Below are 19,088 nucleotides of genomic sequence, written 5' to 3' on the forward strand. Positions count from 1 at the left end.
AAGTGCTTCGTACAGTTCTAACTGGTCTGCACAAAAATTTGGTGAAGAAAATCATTTCAAAAGCGAAAATCTTCCGGTTTCGACTGTAAATAATTTCCTGTAAACCTTAACAACAATTCGCCAGGAAGGTAGTGGAAGACCGGCCAAAGTAATGGACAAAAAGGACTTCGTTCTCTTTGTTTAAATCATAGTTCAAGTCCACTGGTTTGGCTATCAATCAAGATGTGTACCAAAACGATTGTTTGATGAAAATTTTGATTCCATTTCTAGCACTATGGCCATAGATAGTATGTGTATAGGCCAGAAAAAGCTACATCACATGACGACAAAAAAAAACACAAATGTTCCTGAACAACCATTCGACTCCATTTGTACCCAATATACGCAACCCAACTAAGTGTCGTCTAATTGACGATTTCTTGGGGATTTTAGGTTCTTTGGCGTGCAAAAATAATTGGAGAGCAACGAAGTGCAAACAGTTGAAGTGCAAAAGTCCACATGAAGGCCGTACAACGCTTTTGTTTCGGCATCATGAAAAAGCCTCGTCGGAAAGCCGGTTACGGACCTTTCTCAAATGTTCATTAATTTATTTTCATTGATGTTCGAATGTTTCATCATGAGAAATAAATCGGTCTTTGTTTAATTATGTATGGCATTGTTTGACAGCAGTTCTGCTGCTGTCAGAATTTTAGTTGTCATCCGTTATGCAAAAATGATATTGATGATTTCAAATAATTGATCTTGGAGAAATTAAAATAAAAAAACAAAAATTTGACAGAAAAAAACAATATGTTTTTCTTCTAGTTTATTTTCATAATATAAATTTTTAAGAAGGACAAAATAATCATCTACAACTTTGTCGGTAAAAAATTTAACAAAAAAAAGTTTTTTTTTACTTTTTTCTTTTATTTTTAATTTAATTCTATAAACTTTCGTTGATTAGCTAACAGAAAAACAGAAAAAAAATCAGTTTTTTTAGTTCATTTGCTTTGATTACATATCTTCACAAACGTTATTTGTTCTAATCTTAAAAAATTCAAAATGGATAAAAGAAGACTAAATTTTGTAGATAAATTGAATTGAATGATATAGCTGGATTTTACAAAAAATAAATTACGTGTCAGTAATATCTAGAGAAACATTTCAAAAGGTTCTATCAGCTTTGATCGATTTTTTGATCGATCACTTTCATTCAATCACCACAGCTTATTAAATACCTTTTATGCCACGTTATTTGCACGAGTTGATAGTGGAGAAATCACTTTATGCCTTCTGAACGCAAACCACGCTTGGGAAAGTTACATAAGCTGAATCATTGCCAAAATAAAAAGACGCTCCGGAAAAACGATAAAAGCAGATAGGATCTTTTGAAATGTTTATCTAGATATAATGTAATTGACACGAACAAAACAAAAAATACAAAACACAACCAGATAAGAATTTGTGGACTAATCTAAAATGAAAAACATACGCACAGTATATATTTGAACAAAGCAAAAGAAGCTCGTATACGAATACCGAGCCGTAAACTGTGTATCTTCCATTACTCGTCAATGGAGGTGAGTATTTTTACGGCTGGGTATTTGTTTACGAGCTCGACATGAATCCCCCTATTATATAGCTTATAATTCTCAAATGTTGTACTCGATGGATAATCATTCCCCAATTTCATGTCTAAGGTCGACGTTCTTCAAAAGACGTTCCGAATTCAACTGTTGAATTTTAAGCCGAAATCAGTCATCCAGAACGGTAATAAATATTTCCAAACAAAGAAGTTTTTTTGTTTCGGCCAAATTTTAATTATATTGCACCCTCTTCTGGATTTAAGCTGAAAAAGTTTACCTCTTCGACTGATACACTCGCGAAAGTAATTCATCAATGATTCCTGATTTCGGGGTGGTTTACCTGCGATTTCACCCGCCGACGCACGGCACGAGATCTGATTACGATTGTGCTCCACTATCTATTGCTTGACCCTCGAGTTAGGTATGTTCACACACATCACTTTCCGTTGTTGTGCTGGCTTGGCTGTTTACTTCGCATTTGGCTTGTTAGCGTAACTACCCCGGTAAATTTGCACATACGTATGGAGTGCAAAAAAACGGTGCAGCGCTTCTTCCTACATTCGAACGGACTAAAGGAGAGGAAACCGCAAAGCAACGAACGGCGGCCACTGTTGAAATATCGCTTCATCAGCAGCCTACACGATTTGATTGAGCGCGAGTGTGGCGTGGAAGTGATGACGCTTTCCCGAGCTTACGTTGCACTAAACTGCATCTATGACAGCAATCTCAATAATTTACTTTGCTATCAAGAGCATCTTTGGTTTGTGAGCGATTGTTAAGAAATTATTTTTTTTCTGTTTGGTTTTTCACTAGACCAGACGGTTTTTGATTTCGTAACTCATCGTTCCACCCTACGGGGACTGAATGCCATAATTAAGCTGTTACGCCACAGAATTCTTGCATATGAGATGGACAATTATGGTTATTATATATCGACGAATTGATTCTTTACTGTGAAACTTGATGTCCTCTTGTACCGTAGCGCTTGTGTGGCCGTGAAATAAAATCGTTTATCGTGGTGAGTCATATTCTCTCAACAACCTTGTTGTTCTGTAGGCGGTTAAGACGTTAGGGTAGTACTTTTGAGGCGACAAACAAGTTTAAGTAATGCGTGGCTAACGTTGTTTACTGGTTTTACTCACACAAAATTTTTACATCAGATTCACTTGGAGTATTCCCACTAAACTGGCTCTTCCGATCGGCAATATCAAACATATTCCACAGATAACGTATCTCAATTCACACTTCTGATTGCTTATTTTCGCTATTTTCAACTGCGCCGATGATGGCCCTGATACAATCAGTTTTTTTTTCGGTCTCGACACGGTTTCAAGAATATCGTTTCGTTCGGTATGACGATAATATGATATCATTTATTTACACACGCACTTCAAAGAAGCTATAAGTGGGTACCAGCAGGTCTAATTGCGCGGGGACACGACTCGCGAGGCACGCCTAAACAATTTCGCGAAAATACAGTTCACTTGGGTAACATCCGAACCAGCACGACTGATCGACTGAACAGCGCAGCTTCTGTATGTGAAAGCGCGCTCACGCTGGTGAGGGTTGTGGTGGCAGTAGTGCCGCCGTGCGTGAGATCATCGACTCCGGTGGCGGACTCCGGTCAGCTTGTGTTGGCCAATGCTAGGAGCCGCACTACACGCGCGTGTAGTTTACTATTCCGCTGGCAAGAGGGTAGCCCCCAATATCGGCTAGGAAAACTCAACTACATAGCTTTGTTGCTACTGTAGCCACAAATACAGGCGTACGTTACGGCTCATATCGTTGCCGGTATTATCGCCGTCAAGTAGCTGCATATATATCGTTATGTTCATATTTAGATGTGCCGCTAGGGTTGTTAGGTTTTCAATATTTCGCCTTCAATTTTTATCTATGAGCGATTGCTGTGAAATTATACTTGGTTTTATCTTTCTTGCATTCAAAACGCTTATTAACAGGTAATCTTAACACATATGAAGAGGTTAACGATGAATACACCAGAAACCCATTCGTCTGCAATTATAAGTTGGGGAATGAAAATAGTTTAATATAATTGTATGAACTTTGGCTCTATATTTTCACGCTATTAAATATTGTGAAATTATATTTTAACCCATTTTATGTATATCTGAAACATATCTGTCTCATATGGATTCTTATCAATTTTAAGTTAAGTACAAAAGTAGTACTATTTACATTTTATTTCATTTGAAAAAAAAAAATTTTTTTTGACAGCTTTCTGAAAAAATTAAAATTAGTTTTCATATGACAAATAAAGTATAACAGTTATCTTATGAATCACAATATTATTTCTGAACAAGGCAACCGAAAATCACTAGAATTATTATTGCAAGTTAGAGAACAAAAAATTTATAATTGAGTTGGTTTTGAAGCTTGTTACCACAGAATTTCTTCACTCGGCAATGCTTCTTAAAGTTTACGTTTTTTTTCTGATGGCTGGAAAATTTGCGTTGTTTTTATTTAATAATAAATATTTGCTTTTTGAATAAGGCAACCCAAAATCATCAAGATTATGATTGCAAGTTACCGAACATTTCTCGGAATCAAAATTTCTTTGATTGCCGATGTTTATTCGAGTGAACGGTTTTCTGCGGCAACTGAACTGAAAAAAATGCATTCCGAAGGACCGATTCAGAACAGTTTTGGTAGTACCCGCACCATGTTTGCCGTGCCGGATGAGCCAACTTACGTGATTTTGTTGTCTATGGGACTGACATTTATTTTGCATTTTTCGTCTTTGAGGTTCTTTATTTCAAATATTCACACAACCACAGTATGTTTAAAGTTGAATTGTATTTCGAATTTTGACGTAGAATTACATCATACGGCAACATAAGGGTTTGCACCCTCTGATAAATAAGAAAACATCGGGAGCGTCATGAACATTGTCCACTTTGAAAATGCTGATCATTGTTACATCAATCAATTTAAAAATTATTTATGCGTTCACCAAAATGCGGAAAATTGTGAATTTTTGATACTAGTAATCGTAGACCTACGTTGGGGTCGATATTTCCAGAACCGATTATAATATTTGGTTGAAATTTCTTTATATTGTTGCTTGAGCATTAAGGCACCAGGAAAAGCTCTTCAGACATTTTTCGCTAGATGGCAATAATAAAACTTGATTTTGGGACTTTTTGGTTCAACTGGGTCGTTTTCGACCCGCCATATTGTAGTGCGATTTTCATGAATATGACATGTGAAATTTTATTAAATATGTGAATTTTTTTTCTCACAGTGCATTGTGGTATTGTGGTTTACACTCGTAGAATTATTATTGAGACTATTTCGGATAAAAAAAAATATTTCGTTGAAATGTTAAGTCGGTTGAAAACAATATTGAGTTAAGGTATTTGTTGTTTTTCATAGAAGTCGAATGATGAAGACTTTTCAGCTTTAGAGCCTTATTGAACGCATATTTCGATCAATACAGCCGAATCCATAGCGTTCATAGCGGGCAGACTAACAGAGGTAAATGGGCGGACCGCACTGGTGACTGGAGATCAACATTCCCACCGCTAGATTTTGGATCTATCGTCTGTGTGGGAAGCACCGCTATACACCGCTATACTATATTTAGTTCAAGTTGTTATTATTTTTCTGCCACCCGCCCAAACGTTGCTAATAGTAATAAAAACAATGAAAAGGGAGTATATTTAAAATCTCGTGCTTTTTGACCGTGGACAGTTAAAGATGGAGAATGTTTTCATTTTTCCATCATTTCCTCGTCTTTAAGGCTCCGCATTCACTCAGGGTTTCTTTCTAAAGCCACACCAAAAAGTTCAATAATTTCGTTGTGCATTCTGTTTATTGATATTGGTGTCAGCTTTAGCCTCATATAAAGGCTAGCCGACGCACATAGTGTCGACTTGCTGACATTTGTCAGACGTTCATGTTTTCTGATGAGAAACTCTTTGTCATCCAAGCCGCACAATGTCCAAAATGCTCGGCTGTTGGCGCCGACGTTGGCCAGCATCCCCTTGTCCCAAATAAACATCTTGTTGTTCCAGAACACCAGTATCCAGGAGAGGTTTATTGAGAAAAACGGGAAAATCAACACCGCGTACTATAAGACCGAGGTTCTGGAGAAGGTTGTGATCCCGGCACTTCGAGACCACTGCGGAAAGGAATTTGGAGAATTTGACTGATTTTCTCGATAAGATTTTGTGACCTCCCTGCTCCCGGACCTTAACGTTTGCGTTACAAAAAATGGACGAAAATTGCCGATTTCTCATGAGTTTACCTTTACACGCACTAACAGAACGATGCATGCAGCATCAATCATATTGACCCATGAGTCAGCAGTAAAAAATTGACAGCTCCATCAGTCGAACGCTAACCGTGATGGCAAAAACAGTGAAGCTACTGCGTACAAAGAACGGTACTCCGTCGCTTCGAAAATGGACATCGTGCGGCAGTTCGTGGATACCGGATACGCCCGTTCCGGCATCTACAACATCTTGGCACTATTGGATAACAATCAGAAGAGCCTTAAAAGAAAGCCCGATTCCGGACGGCCGATGATCTTGAGTGAAAAGAAGCTCCAAAGGACGCTGAAGGGGAAGACAGAGGGAAAAGTGGGTACACCGTTGCTTGCGCTTGGCCGGGAGGTCAGTGCAACCGGCTAAACAGTGAAAAGCACCTGGCGAACATGGACATACATGTCAGAAATCAGCAGTTCCGTCCTCTAGTCTCAGGGCTGCAGGCAATGACGCAGCGACAGCGCCTGATTGATATGGTCAAGTCGAATCACGACGTGGCGGTGGTATCGCACCCTGGATGGCAACGACTGGCAGGGTACTTCGTAGAACTTTTCAGCGCCCCAAAATCATTTAATTGAAGTAGTTATTAAATTGACTGTCACTCGCATAACCGTGGCTAATAACGATAAAATAAAAATAAATTATTTTTTTAACAAATACGTGAAATTGCATGCAGGACTGCAGATAATCTAGCATAGTTTAACTTTGTTTGATGAAACATAATTTTAGAATCTGCGAATTCCCGCTTGAATCGTGCTGACCTCCAGTTCCAAGTATATTCGTGTTTTCTGTTTTTTTAGAGAGTAAACGTCGCTGTGTGCGCTGTTGCTAATGCAACTATCTATCTGGCAGCTGTAATGGAATATTTGGTTAGTGTAAAACCGAATCATTTCACACTATCCGTAACTGGTCCTTCAACACCTTCACCACCATCACCCGCTCAAAGTGCCATATGTTCAGTTTGGTACATTACTCAAGAATACTGAGAAGGTTTGCATATTTGTGTTGTCAGTACAGGCTAAAGGCTAGTAAAGGCTACTACCGACAACTGTGTTTCCGAAACCTTCAATCCTATTTTCAAATTACTTTAATCCAACTAAATAACACTCATCTTTAGGGTTACCAACCAAAATCAAAAAAAGAAATGATAGAAAATTATTACTGGAAATTACCTCTTCAGAGTATCAAATTGATTAATCCCAATCGCGTTTATTTCCTGACCTGTTCTAAAAAAATGACTCAAGACAGGCTGTCGTAATTCCACGTCAACCTTGCGTCCGTGTCTCATACTATCTAACTATTTTCCAGCTCTAACACGGGTTTATTATTTGCGGTGAACTCAATCATACAGTATCAAGAGTATCGCAGAAACTTAACAATCAATAAGTGGAAAGATCCATGATGGTTCTTATATAAAATATCGCAAAAAGCCTCGGAAGAATTTAATATAGGGTATGGAATATATTTTAAGCAGCTTAAGGAACCACCTGTGTATTGAGACGAAGAACTCGAAATGTGTAAGGTGAAATACAAACATAAGTATGAGCAAAATCATTTCAAATCGCTTGGAAATACGCGAAAATTTAATTGACCATTTTTTATTTGAATGGAACTTTGCACACGTTTTTGGCTTAGCAAACTGAGCATTTTTCACAGGTGGAGAGATTTTTTACACCCATGAGTTACATTCTAAAAGGGCGTATGCCTTTTGGCATAGGTTTTTTTCGAAGCATTGTAGCCCAGAAACCGTTGGTTGCATAGAAAACCTGTCTGAGAATGAGTTGTAGCGAATCGAAAATGCATCATAAAAAAAATTTTTTTGACAAAAAAAATTAAAAATAAACATTAAATTTCAATTTAAAAATAAAGAGTTGAATTTTTTTTTTATTTTTTTTTGAAGAAACTTGACGTTAATACGCAACTTTAAAAAAAAAGTCCAGGATGAAGAAATGAAAAATAATTTTTTATGGCAGATTAATTTTTTTTATGAAAATTCTAATTCAAACATTTTTCAAAATATTTGTATTCTGATATTTTAAAAGATGCAGAGAGTCATTTGGAATCAAGAAGCTCTTGGTAGTAAACATTGTAAAGGCATTGGTTTTCGAGTTCTTTTAAATTTAAACTCGAAAAATTATAATTATTTAGGAAAATACACGTTCTTCTTAATTTGTCCATGGTTCTCCAGCAAAAACCATACGTTCATTGGAATGCTTGATCAAAAATATACAATTCATTCTTTGACAACAAAACGATTGGGCGAACGGTTCTCAAGAAAAGAGTTAAATGTTCTAAGTGATATAAATATATATAGGAATAAAATATTTATTTTCGAGTTTTATTATCTTAGGAACATATTTTTTTATGACATAGATACTTTACAGAACTAGTTTCACCTTATATTTTATATACATCATAAGTAAATGATTCGTCATCTTTTGAAAACAGCTTCGTTTGTATCTTATTTTCTGAAATCGGAACAAAAGAGTAATACTTTTGTGTGGCAGCTATTATTATAGATTTTTTGAAAATATTGCTCCATTCTGTTACTCCTTGTTCAAATTATTCATTTGATACCCAACTAAATGACATTTTTGATAAATTTTTATTACTTTTCTGATTAGACCAATCATACAATTCTTTTGCGCTTGTAATGGGATGTTCATGTTCTTTGGCTTAAATTGCATTTCCTGCCATTCGTTTTAATATGCCACCAATTGCATCGCATGGGCCTTTAACATGAGAAGTCGCAAAAAAATGCCACTCTGCATCGACGTTATATTTTGTTTTGAACTTGCAAAGACTTGCAAAGTTTTTTCTATTTTTATATTGTGAGGCAGCTCCATCAGACATTAATATCGCTTTTTTCAACTCTATTGTTGATTACTTTTGCAATGAGCACCTGAACCGCAACAGTATCATGATGGAGTACTTCCGATATTATGATGAAGCTGATATTCTTAAGTGTTCCAGATTCTGAATAGAAAACAACGGAGGGATGAATGGTGGCTTGACTATTATTCCAATAACTACACGAATCACAAATTGATAAAGACGTATTAAAATGAGCTTGACTGTTCAGTATTTTTAATTTTGCAATAACGTTTTCGTTTAATTTGCGTAAGCTTGATGAGCACCGATGATCAGGAAAAAGTGTACAGCATTTGGGCTTGGTGTATTCCATTTTCACTTTATTCATCTTCACAAAATGCAAACTGTTACTAACACTTCTAGAGAAGTGCAATCGTGTTTATATACGAAAACAGATATTATAGGATATTGGTAGCGTACTTTACAAACAGTTATTATTAGTATACAAGTAGGTAGTGTTGCACGACAAACATATTTTTCTATAAAACATTCGGCAAGGGGAGACGTGTAGGTAGGCTAAGGTTTAGCGCTTGAGTTATTTCTCCAATCGTTTTGTTGTCAAAGAATGAATTGTATATTTTTGATCAAGCATTCCAATGAACGTATGGTTTTTGCTGGAGAACCATGGACAAATCAAGAAAAACGTATATTTTTCGAAATATTAATAATTTTTCGAGCTTAAATTTAAAATAACTCGAAAACCGATGCCTTTAGAATGTTTACTACCAAGAGCTTTCTGATTCAAAATGACTCTCTGCATCTTTTCAAATCATCAGAATACAAAGATTTTGAAAAATGATTAAATTAGAATTTTTATAAAAAATAATCTACCATAAAAAAATTATTTTTCATTTCTCCATCCTGGACTTTCTTTAAAAAGTTGCGTATTAACGTCAACTTTCTTCAAAAAAAAAAAAAAAAAAATTAAAAAAAAAATCTAATTCAATTTAATGTTTATTTTTTACTTTTTTTTTTGGTCAAAATTTTTTTTTGTACAGTGTATATTTTTTTTATGGTGCATTTTTAATTCCCTACAACTCATTCTCAGACAGTTTTTCTATATAACCAACGGTTTCTGGGCTACAATGCTTTGAATAAAACCTTTGCCAAAAGGCATACGCCCTTTTAGAATGTAACTCATGGGTGTAAAAAATCTCTCCATCTGTGAAAAATGCTCAGTTTGCTAAGCCAAAAACGTGTGCAAAGTTTCATTCAAATAAAAAATGGTCGATATTCGACCATAGGTCATTTGGCGCGATCTTGCTCGTATACCAATTTGTTCATCATCTTTTTCTCTGTCAGAATTTGTTTCCAGATTGTAGAAGTGATTAAGCAATCTTAAACAATAATCAATTAAAGTTTTCAATCGAGAGCACTATTTCAATCACCCCGAACCTATTCTAAGCAGTTTGCATCTGTTTTGCAGGGGCATTTTTCAGGACCCGAATAGCTGCATTTTGGTTGACTTTTCTCAATTTATGTTTACTCAAAGATTTTTCTGTGTTGAATGATATTTGGTGTACACTAAGGTCGCTTTTTACGCGTTTTTTTTCACGCGGGTCTTTTATACGGCTTTTTTTACGCGGATTCCAGAATTCACGTGGTTTTTTACGCGGATTCCGGTGTTTACGAGGTTTTTTACGCGGGTTCCGAGAATTTGCGCGGTATTGTTTTCTTATGCGGATTCCGGTTTTTCTTCACTCGGACTTCAGAATTTACGTGGGTTTTTTTTATGCGAATTCCGGAATCTACGCGGTTTTTTTACGCGGATTCCGGAATTTACGCGGGTTTTTTTACGCGGCACGTATCCCCCGCTTAAAAAGCGACTTTAGTGTATTCGTAAGACAGCTACTTAATTAGAGTTCTCGTTCTAGTCATTCAGGAGTTTGAGGCCCGTTTTTTTCAACTGATTAAAATAGGAGCCGCTCCTAAAGCCGTCCCATACCCTAATTCGAGGCCAAATATAACATATGGATGAAAATCTAACATTAAAGTCGTATTATCTTCTCCTTCGTATTTTGAAACAGTAAACAGTATTGAAGTTTCTACTTATTTGTTCGGCGAGCAAAAAGAAAACTGATTGAGAAAATCAAAACTGTTAAACTGGTTGTATCCGTCAAACTTTGTGCCATTTTTTGGACGTAGGACTACGACCATCAAGTAACGTTTTAGCATTGGAGGATTTCCAATTCTAACAACGTTATACAATTACCGGTGGAAGTTGAGGCAAACTTTCAAGGTCGAGTACCTCCATACATGATCTAGTAACTCATTACTTCAACGCAGACATCACAACGGTAGACGAAACGATTGCGAGCATACGGTTATTGGTAAGCAATGCCGGACCAATTGCCTTGAATTTCAGCAATACTTCCGAAGAAATTGCCGGTGGTGCGGTGAAGAGGTAACGTGCCCAATTATTTGGTCACTAATCACCGTTGGGCTCAGTTGCAACAGTGATAATTGATACAAAGTGCAACTTTGCAGTACGGATATTGCTATTTGGCTGCCGACGCGCCGACAGTTGTGTTTGCTGTTTTAATAGAGTAAATTTGCGTGCATAGTCGATGCAATAAAATGGTATTTGTGTTGCGTAAATTTTTGGCAACTTATGTCTGACTGCTGACACGTACAGTTGTGTATGGTCTTTGTAGTTATCTCAAATTGCTATTTTCAGGGCGGCCACCCAACCGGGAAAACCGGGAGAACCGTGAAAAAACCGGGAATTGTTTGGAACCGGGAAAAAACCGGGAATTTCACTGAATATCGCCAAGAATACTCACAACTGTTAAGTAAGGCCTGTACTCAAAAAAAAAAAAAAAAATAAACGCACCAGACAAAAGGATTTTCTTGAAACTTCAGGGGAATGAACTAATACATATGGATTGTGTTTTGGCATAATTACTTTATTAAATTTCTTTTTCATCGCTGAAATCCCGCACCTTTCCCTCAAGAACCCCAATTACATTTTGTGCAACGGTGGATCCGACCTTTTTGGTCACTTTCATCCATTCTTTCTTTAACTCAAGCTCGTGCTTACACACCTTTGACAATTTTCGAACTTTGGCTTTAATTATAGCCCAAAATATTTTCACCGGACGAATCTCTGGTGAAATTGGTGGGTTGGCCGTTTTTGGTACTAAAAATAAGTTATTGTCTCTACACTCATTTAACGTCGATCGCGCGTAATAGCATGATGCCAGGACCGGCCAAAATAATGTCTCGCCTCCGTGGAACCGCAGGAAGAGCAACAGACGCTTCTGGAGGCACTCGGTGCGGTAAATTCCACTATTGATGGTACCCGTTGTGATGTACGGTTTACTCAGTTTCTGGAACATAAAACCGTGATTTGGCAACGTAGAACTCCACCCACTGTATTTGCTTTGCGTCTGCCTTGATGTAGGTTTCGTTCTTCATAATCACACACATCGGTTTCGTTAACCATTATACAGCTTTCTTGCGCGGGTTAGGCCGCCGTGTTTTGTTGATCACGCCAGCTCGATGCCTTCCCGACCTTGAATACACGAAGCCCAGTTCGTTCCATGGTTTGCTGAACGAACCAGGTGGAACACTTTGTCTTTAGAGCCGCGTCCCGAATCGAATGATTCGGATTACGCTTGAAATAACCCAACACCTTCCGGGTCTTCACAATGTCAGCTGGTTCGAATATCTTCCACTTCCAGCCCGCCGCTCGGTCGTCTGGGGCTCCTTAAACGATTTTACCACCCGAAACACAATTTTATGGGTGATTCCCAGTTGTCTTCCGATCCATCTCATAGATTCGACGAAGAGATTGCTGACTTTCTACTGCTGCAGCGAGAAGCGCCTTGATAATTTTTGGACAGATCTTATAACCCGTTCAGGCAAGAACCTTCCTTACTTGATCGTGTTTAGTGAGAAGATTTTGGTTCTATCACAAGTGACTTTAGGATGGAGGCTCAGCGTTGTTGGTAATGTCTCCGCCAACCACGCTCGATACCTGGGTTCGAGTTCCAACCAACCCAACAGGTCTAGATTCAATACTAGCCGACACCGGAAGATTTTCTAAGGCGAACAATCTCTGGGATCACGCCTTCCAACGCATGAGGAAGTAAATTCGTTGGCGCCGGCCCGTTAATCAACGGGTCGTAAGTTAAGGTCCTGGGTGGAGTCGCCACCCCGGGCGTCGGTGGTTGGAACAAAACAACAAGGGCGGAACTAGAGCAACGGAAAATAAGCGAAAATAAAAAAAAGAAATGACTTCGAGCATATAAGGATGTAAATTGAAGGTCACACTGTTTTAATCCATATCTTGTAGTAAACTGCAGTATTCAGAAGTACAATTAACCGGGAAAAATATTTGAACGAACCGGGAAAAACCGGGAAAAAACCGGGAATTTAATTTCGGGTTTTGAGTGGCCACCCTGATTTTGTATGCCTGGCACTGATAATAAAGATTTTTCATTACATCTGGTATTTGAAAACAATTATGGTTTGATGACTTGAAAATTGACAAATAAACAGAAATCATGAACTCGTGTTAGAGCTGATAATATTTTTGTGAATCGTAAAAATTGTAAAAAAGTCAGGTCTGCTTTAAAAATTACATAATTATATCATAATCACTCAGATTACCTACCAATACAAAACTAGTGCTGGGACTTTTGAACGGATATATTCGTGATCCGGTTATCCGAAGCTCGGATCACGGATGGGTGAACGAATACTATTCGGATGACCGGATATCCGGATACGGATAATTGAAAAGTCGAATATTCGGATATCTACTATCCGGATATCCGCATTTTTTTTTCTGTCTTTTGAAGCCCGTTCAACTAAAACGTAACGTGACGAATGGCTTCTTTCACAATCCCCATCCCCTTGAAAGCAATTCTTTACAGAATTCTCATTAAACTATGTTCGAATACAAAATCCGGATATCCGACTATCCGAAAATTCGGATATCCTGGATATCCGGACAGTCCCAGCACTTTACAAAACCATACTGGAAGGTTGTTTTCATTTTTAATTTTATTTTCAATCTAGTTCTAATGTTATGTTCCAATAACATTGGAACGATATTATATTCAAGTTGTCATAACTTACTCAAATACTGGACAGTATTTTTATTTTTATTGAAATTGCTTCATATTTTGTTTCTCATTTTCAAACAGGCTAAAGATTTACGTTTTTCAACCAAAAAATTGGGCAAAAAAATAGTAACAGTTAATAAAACAAGAAAATAAAATGGTGTATTTTTTGCAAAAGATAGTTTTGATAGATTTATCAAAACATAAACAATGACTACTTTTACATCTTTATCGTAAGACAATTTAGTTAACACCTGTATTTCATTGCCAAGGGTTACGAAGCGTCACTAGAACTTAGATTTCTTTTGCAGCATTGAGAGAACTTAAAAATATCACAATTTCTATTATTCCAATTAAAAACAGCTTGACAATCCTAAATAGTGAGAAATGAAGCATGTAACAAGTTTACTATAACAATAATTTGAGGCCAAACTGATTCCGAAATAAACGAAATTGACCAGACTCAACAAAATCTAAATTAACACCAATTTCGGAAACAAAATAAAAGAGTATAATTTTTCCTTGTTGTTTTTTCGACAATTCGTTGTCAGACAGTTTTTTCATAAAATCAATGATTTTTGAATTTCTGCTTTGAACTTGAATAAATTGTATAAAAAAATACAAGCGCCATGAATCTCAAAAAAAAAATTCTTCTGCGGAAAATACTCTTTCTAACCCAAAAACGTGTACGTCTGTTATTCAAATCGGAGTAATTCGAAATTAGTATCGTCCACGCTAAGGAAGCGAGATCAATTGAAAATGCTGACCGTTTACCGTTTACAAAACTCTCCAACAATTTTTTCGATTGTCAAAGGTAGAATTCAATAAAAAATATTGTCAGCTTTGTAACAAAAACGAATCGCTACAACTCAGTTCAATAATTTTTCGGTTGTGTGTTGGATGTCACTCTTTCTAAGCCAAAAATGTGTATGTGTGATATTTAAATCGGATTTAAATCATGTGTTATTTAAATGGGAATTAATCGGTTTTTTGAAAATTGAAAATTTATTAAACTTTTTTAGTCACTCTGTTTTATCTAAAAACTCGAATCAGCAATTAAAAAAAAACTACTCTGAGGCTATTTCAATAACAGTAAGGGCTTTTTAAGCTCTTTCCCAGAGAGTTTTTTTGTTAATATTACTTTCGGTTTGTAAAATCACATCATCAGGTGTAACTTATAAACAACTTATCCGATGGTTATAAAAATCAATGAAATTTTTATTTATGAAACTAGCAAAAACTTATCGCTGGGAAATTTTATTTATTTCGAAGTTTTTGGGTTTATTTTTTGGTTAAAAAAGCCCAAGTTTACCAAACTGAGTCATATCGAATACGGAATTCAGCCTACAGGCTCAATTACCATAGTATTGTTACGTTAATAAAATAAACAGGACCAAGAGTTACTGCTCATTTTACTTACTGTTAGGTACGAGAAATTAGACGCTTCATATCTAATGTTATCTCGCCAATCGTTCATATTTGATATTTTATAGAATTATTCATGTTGTTAGATTTTTCAATCAATTACGTTGAAGGATAAAATGTGCATAGTGTTATGCGATGCACTTAACGACATTAAGAAAAGAATTTTATTTTACAAATTATGAAACATAACGATATAATACAATAAATAATTTTGAATACACTGTAAACATTTGACTGTTTCTATATTCTTTTTTATTTATCTCAAAATTGTTAATCTTATTTCTGTATTCCTTTCAGAAATAAGTTTTGATGCTCAAGGTGAAAATACATTGAAATTTTTCTGAACCGGAAGATTTAGACACGATTTTTAATTCAGGATATCATTTTTGGCTAGGGGGAGTTATTCATCGCTTCTTCTAAAAACAATGATTGAAATCATCATTTTCTCAGAAGACCTGGGTCATCCATTCGTTAGACACATACGACGATTGACCTGTTGAACAAGCAACATAAGTCACCAATCACCAAACGTTATTCCACTTTGGTGTAATTTGTGAAGCCAAAAAAGTTTGCCTAGTTTTTTGGAAACGAAGAAATATGGTATTATCGTGGACGTTGCCTTCCTACATCTTGTCCCCCATGTTATGAAGGCCTTGAACTGAATATACACAGTAGAACTTTGCTAACGCTAAGTTTTGAGGAGCTTCCGTGACATATTTTAAATAAGATTTATGTTTATTAACTCCCCCGATTAAAGAACTTCGGCCCTTTGAATTCCGGGGTCCCGCACAAAATTTCAAGTTGATTTGACTTTAACGAATCAGTTTCCTTTTTTCTGACACCTTACTTAACAAAACTAATGCTGCTCCACTCCACCAAAAAATAATTTCTAGTTCAAGACACCGGTGAAATTAACCTACTATTATCATACAAACCGTCCCAGCAACGTAGCGCATCGGTATCCCACAAAACCCTACACCACTTGCCGTTATATTGTTCTCATATTCATTAGGGTTTCTATTTTTTCTATTTTTTTTCAGCCCACACCACATGTGCTTGCTGCATTTTTTTTTCTGCTTCCACTATTCACTCGTAAGTAGGTATATTGATCATTCATTAACGATAACAAAAGTGGCACTCGCGCCGCTACACACTATCTATCTCTGGATCCTGATCTACTTCGCTAAAAACCACTTGCAGCATTGTGTGCAGCTCTCGTGTGTCTCGTGCATCCCACATGTGCGTCCGTCGTGTGAACAACAAAATTGATAGCTTACGTTTATGCGATGCGAATCCATTCGGTCTCCGGTTTCTCCAGCAGTTCATCAGACTACCGTACGACTAGCTGAAGTACATATATCGATTTAACGGATGGAATTTCAATTGTTCTGTAACCACCGTGCCTGACTTGCGGGTTATAGCGAACTGACTGACTCTGAATAGGGCGCGGTAGCCGCATATGGACTCCGCTGTCTGTCCTGGCTGTCTGCCTTCTCTAGGCCTTCGTTGTATCTTTCCAACTGCTCCAGTATGTGTACATAACGCGACAGGTGTGCGAGGGCAAGTAAATTAGCTCCGTTCTGTGTGTGTCGGACTTTCTTCGATTTTGCACTGTTTCTTTTCTCTCTCTCTGTTGCTCAGACATGCTTGTTTTGTGATATTTTCGCCGTGATTTTCTTACCAACGGTTCAATTGTGGAAAAGCTTTGACGTCGCGTATTTGTTATGTAAATTTAGTATAAGTATGTGAAGACGAGTTGAAATTCAAGCGTTTTGTTCTAATTTGACATGGCCCATATCCTCATGGCGTGCTAATTTGAAGATTTTTCAAATGAAATTATCATCAGAAGCTATTATTATTTTTCATAAACTTAATGGACACTATTGTAGAAGCTACGGTAATCAAGAAATATTTTATCCTATCCCCTCTCTCATCTACTTTTTGTGTTCAGTTGATTCCAGCAGCATATTAGTTTGCTTTTTGTTATATTTTCAGTTTTTCTTTTATTTTAGATATAATTTTTGAATACATTACGTTCTTCGGACTGCGCTTTTAAAAAATTCTGAAATATTAGACAAACGGTGCTGGAGCCCCCAGTTGATTTCGAAATTCGATGCCAGTCGTCGTATGTTCTAGTTCCTGCTTGGGAGACACTGTTAGTGTCAGTAGAGTCGTAGCGTTAGCCTCGGAATTGTCTTGTACCCGTAAAGTTGGCTGCGAAATCTGTATCGAATAAACGGATGACGAAATTCCGAAACGGAATGTAGCACCGAGACTTTGCTTTGCAATAAAAAGTGCTCAAAGCTTATACATGAGCTTGACGATCGCACATTTCGTAGTTGTTTCTCCGTGATGGGTCTGAGCTAGTGAAGTTGCACAGAGAATCACGTATATAACAATTTGGGATTAGTTTATCATCTTCAATGTGAGCAATTCTCGCTGAAACCGTCCCACTGGTGACATGAGGTCTTAAAAAAACGATATTTTTGTGTTTGAATGATTGAAAATAGTGAAAAAATGAGAAAACCACTTTGGTTAGTTCAGATTGATGGACCCCTCGAGCACAAATCGGTTAAACGGTTTTTACAAAAATTGATTGTTTAGCAATTCTTGATCTTTTAATTGATTTATTTCTCTTGAAATTGTCATTGAAACCCCTGCAACCAACACATCGTTTTCAAGAGGAATGATAGAGCTTTTATTTGAAGTAGAAAAAAATTGGCCGCCATCTTGTATCTCGCCGCCATCTTGGATTTCGTCAGAAAAACGTATTTTTGAGCAAGTTCGCAACCACCGATTTTAAATTTGAACCACCGATTTTAAACCATTGGAAAGCTGAGAAAAAATGCTTTAAAATACATTCGAAACATTAGGTGAGCATTGAGGTTAGCTTGTCATTCTGGTCACTTTTCAAAATCGAGCTTCAAACAGTTCAACGCATGACGCGCGGCCAATATCAACCCGATCAAACAATTATAACAAACGGGTATCACAAATATATCTGAACTTGATAGAAATAACAAAGCCTGCAATATTCTTGATATGCCAGAATGATAAAAAGTACAGAATTATATCAAATTCTGTTATCATACACTTGAATGTTCGAAAGTGTGTTTTTCTAAAGCATATTTATAACAGAATTTATTATTAAATTGACAAAATGGTGTACATTCTAACTAATTCTGATCTTTTTCTGCCAAAAACCTTACAAAACTTGCTATAATTTGTTGTAATCAGTAATAATTTGGATAGAAATTTTGATATTTTAACAATTAACGAGACCAAGTTTAGAACACAAGTTGATGCAAAACAGTGCGTACTAATATATCAAGATTTGTTATAATCCTGATATTTTTGACTGATCGAAAAATCAACGCAATATGCTGAGCCTGTGGCGTGCGTATGATGTGGACAGTCAGTATTTCTAGTTCACAGGTAGTAAGTGCACCCACGCACCGTAATTTTTGAATAGCTTTCAATCAATTGGCTGAGTTTTGTTAGGTAGCAAACGTGCCCTTTTCGTTTATAATAATTAGCTAGGGATCAAAAACGTAATGATTCTACTTTTACTTTATTCACGCTGGTATACGCAACATTAATTTGTTTAATTACTAAACACGCGAAAACTATCCTCCGTACAGGGAACCAAACTTTGTTCTAGCAGAGAAAAACCTAGAGAAGCTTGATCACAAATTACGTTACACTCAAGGAGGAGTGAGGGAGTGAAAAAATAAATTGTTGATTTGTGAATGCAGCGAAAAGGGGTCAAAGATACGATTTTTTGCTTCACGTAATTTGTGAACAGACCCAAAGTCACAGAGCCATCCACATCCCACGTGGACAACTTTGGGGAGGGGGAGGGGTGTGATGTC

The 19,088-nt window shown here is 36.7% G+C and overlaps 1 protein-coding gene across 2 annotated transcripts in view; it reads right to left on the reverse strand.

Moving 5' to 3' along the window:
- Positions 1 to 16,766, reverse strand: part of LOC129732782 (uncharacterized) — a 24,600-nt gene extending 7,834 nt beyond the window's left edge. Inside the window, exon 1 of one of the 2 annotated variants that reach the window (XM_055694015.1) lies at positions 16,494 to 16,766. In XM_055694015.1, coding sequence (XP_055549990.1) covers positions 16,494 to 16,514 — 21 coding nt within the window. In that variant the 5' untranslated portion in view covers positions 16,515 to 16,766. Of the gene's footprint in view, positions 1 to 16,151; positions 16,428 to 16,493 lie in introns of those variants that run through there. The other variant, XM_055694014.1, reaches the window with a different exon arrangement.
- Positions 16,767 to 19,088: the final 2,322 nt, after the last annotated feature.

Source organism: Wyeomyia smithii, chromosome 3 (assembly GCF_029784165.1).
Source record: "Wyeomyia smithii strain HCP4-BCI-WySm-NY-G18 chromosome 3, ASM2978416v1, whole genome shotgun sequence".
Taxonomy (NCBI): Eukaryota; Metazoa; Arthropoda; class Insecta; order Diptera; family Culicidae; genus Wyeomyia; species Wyeomyia smithii.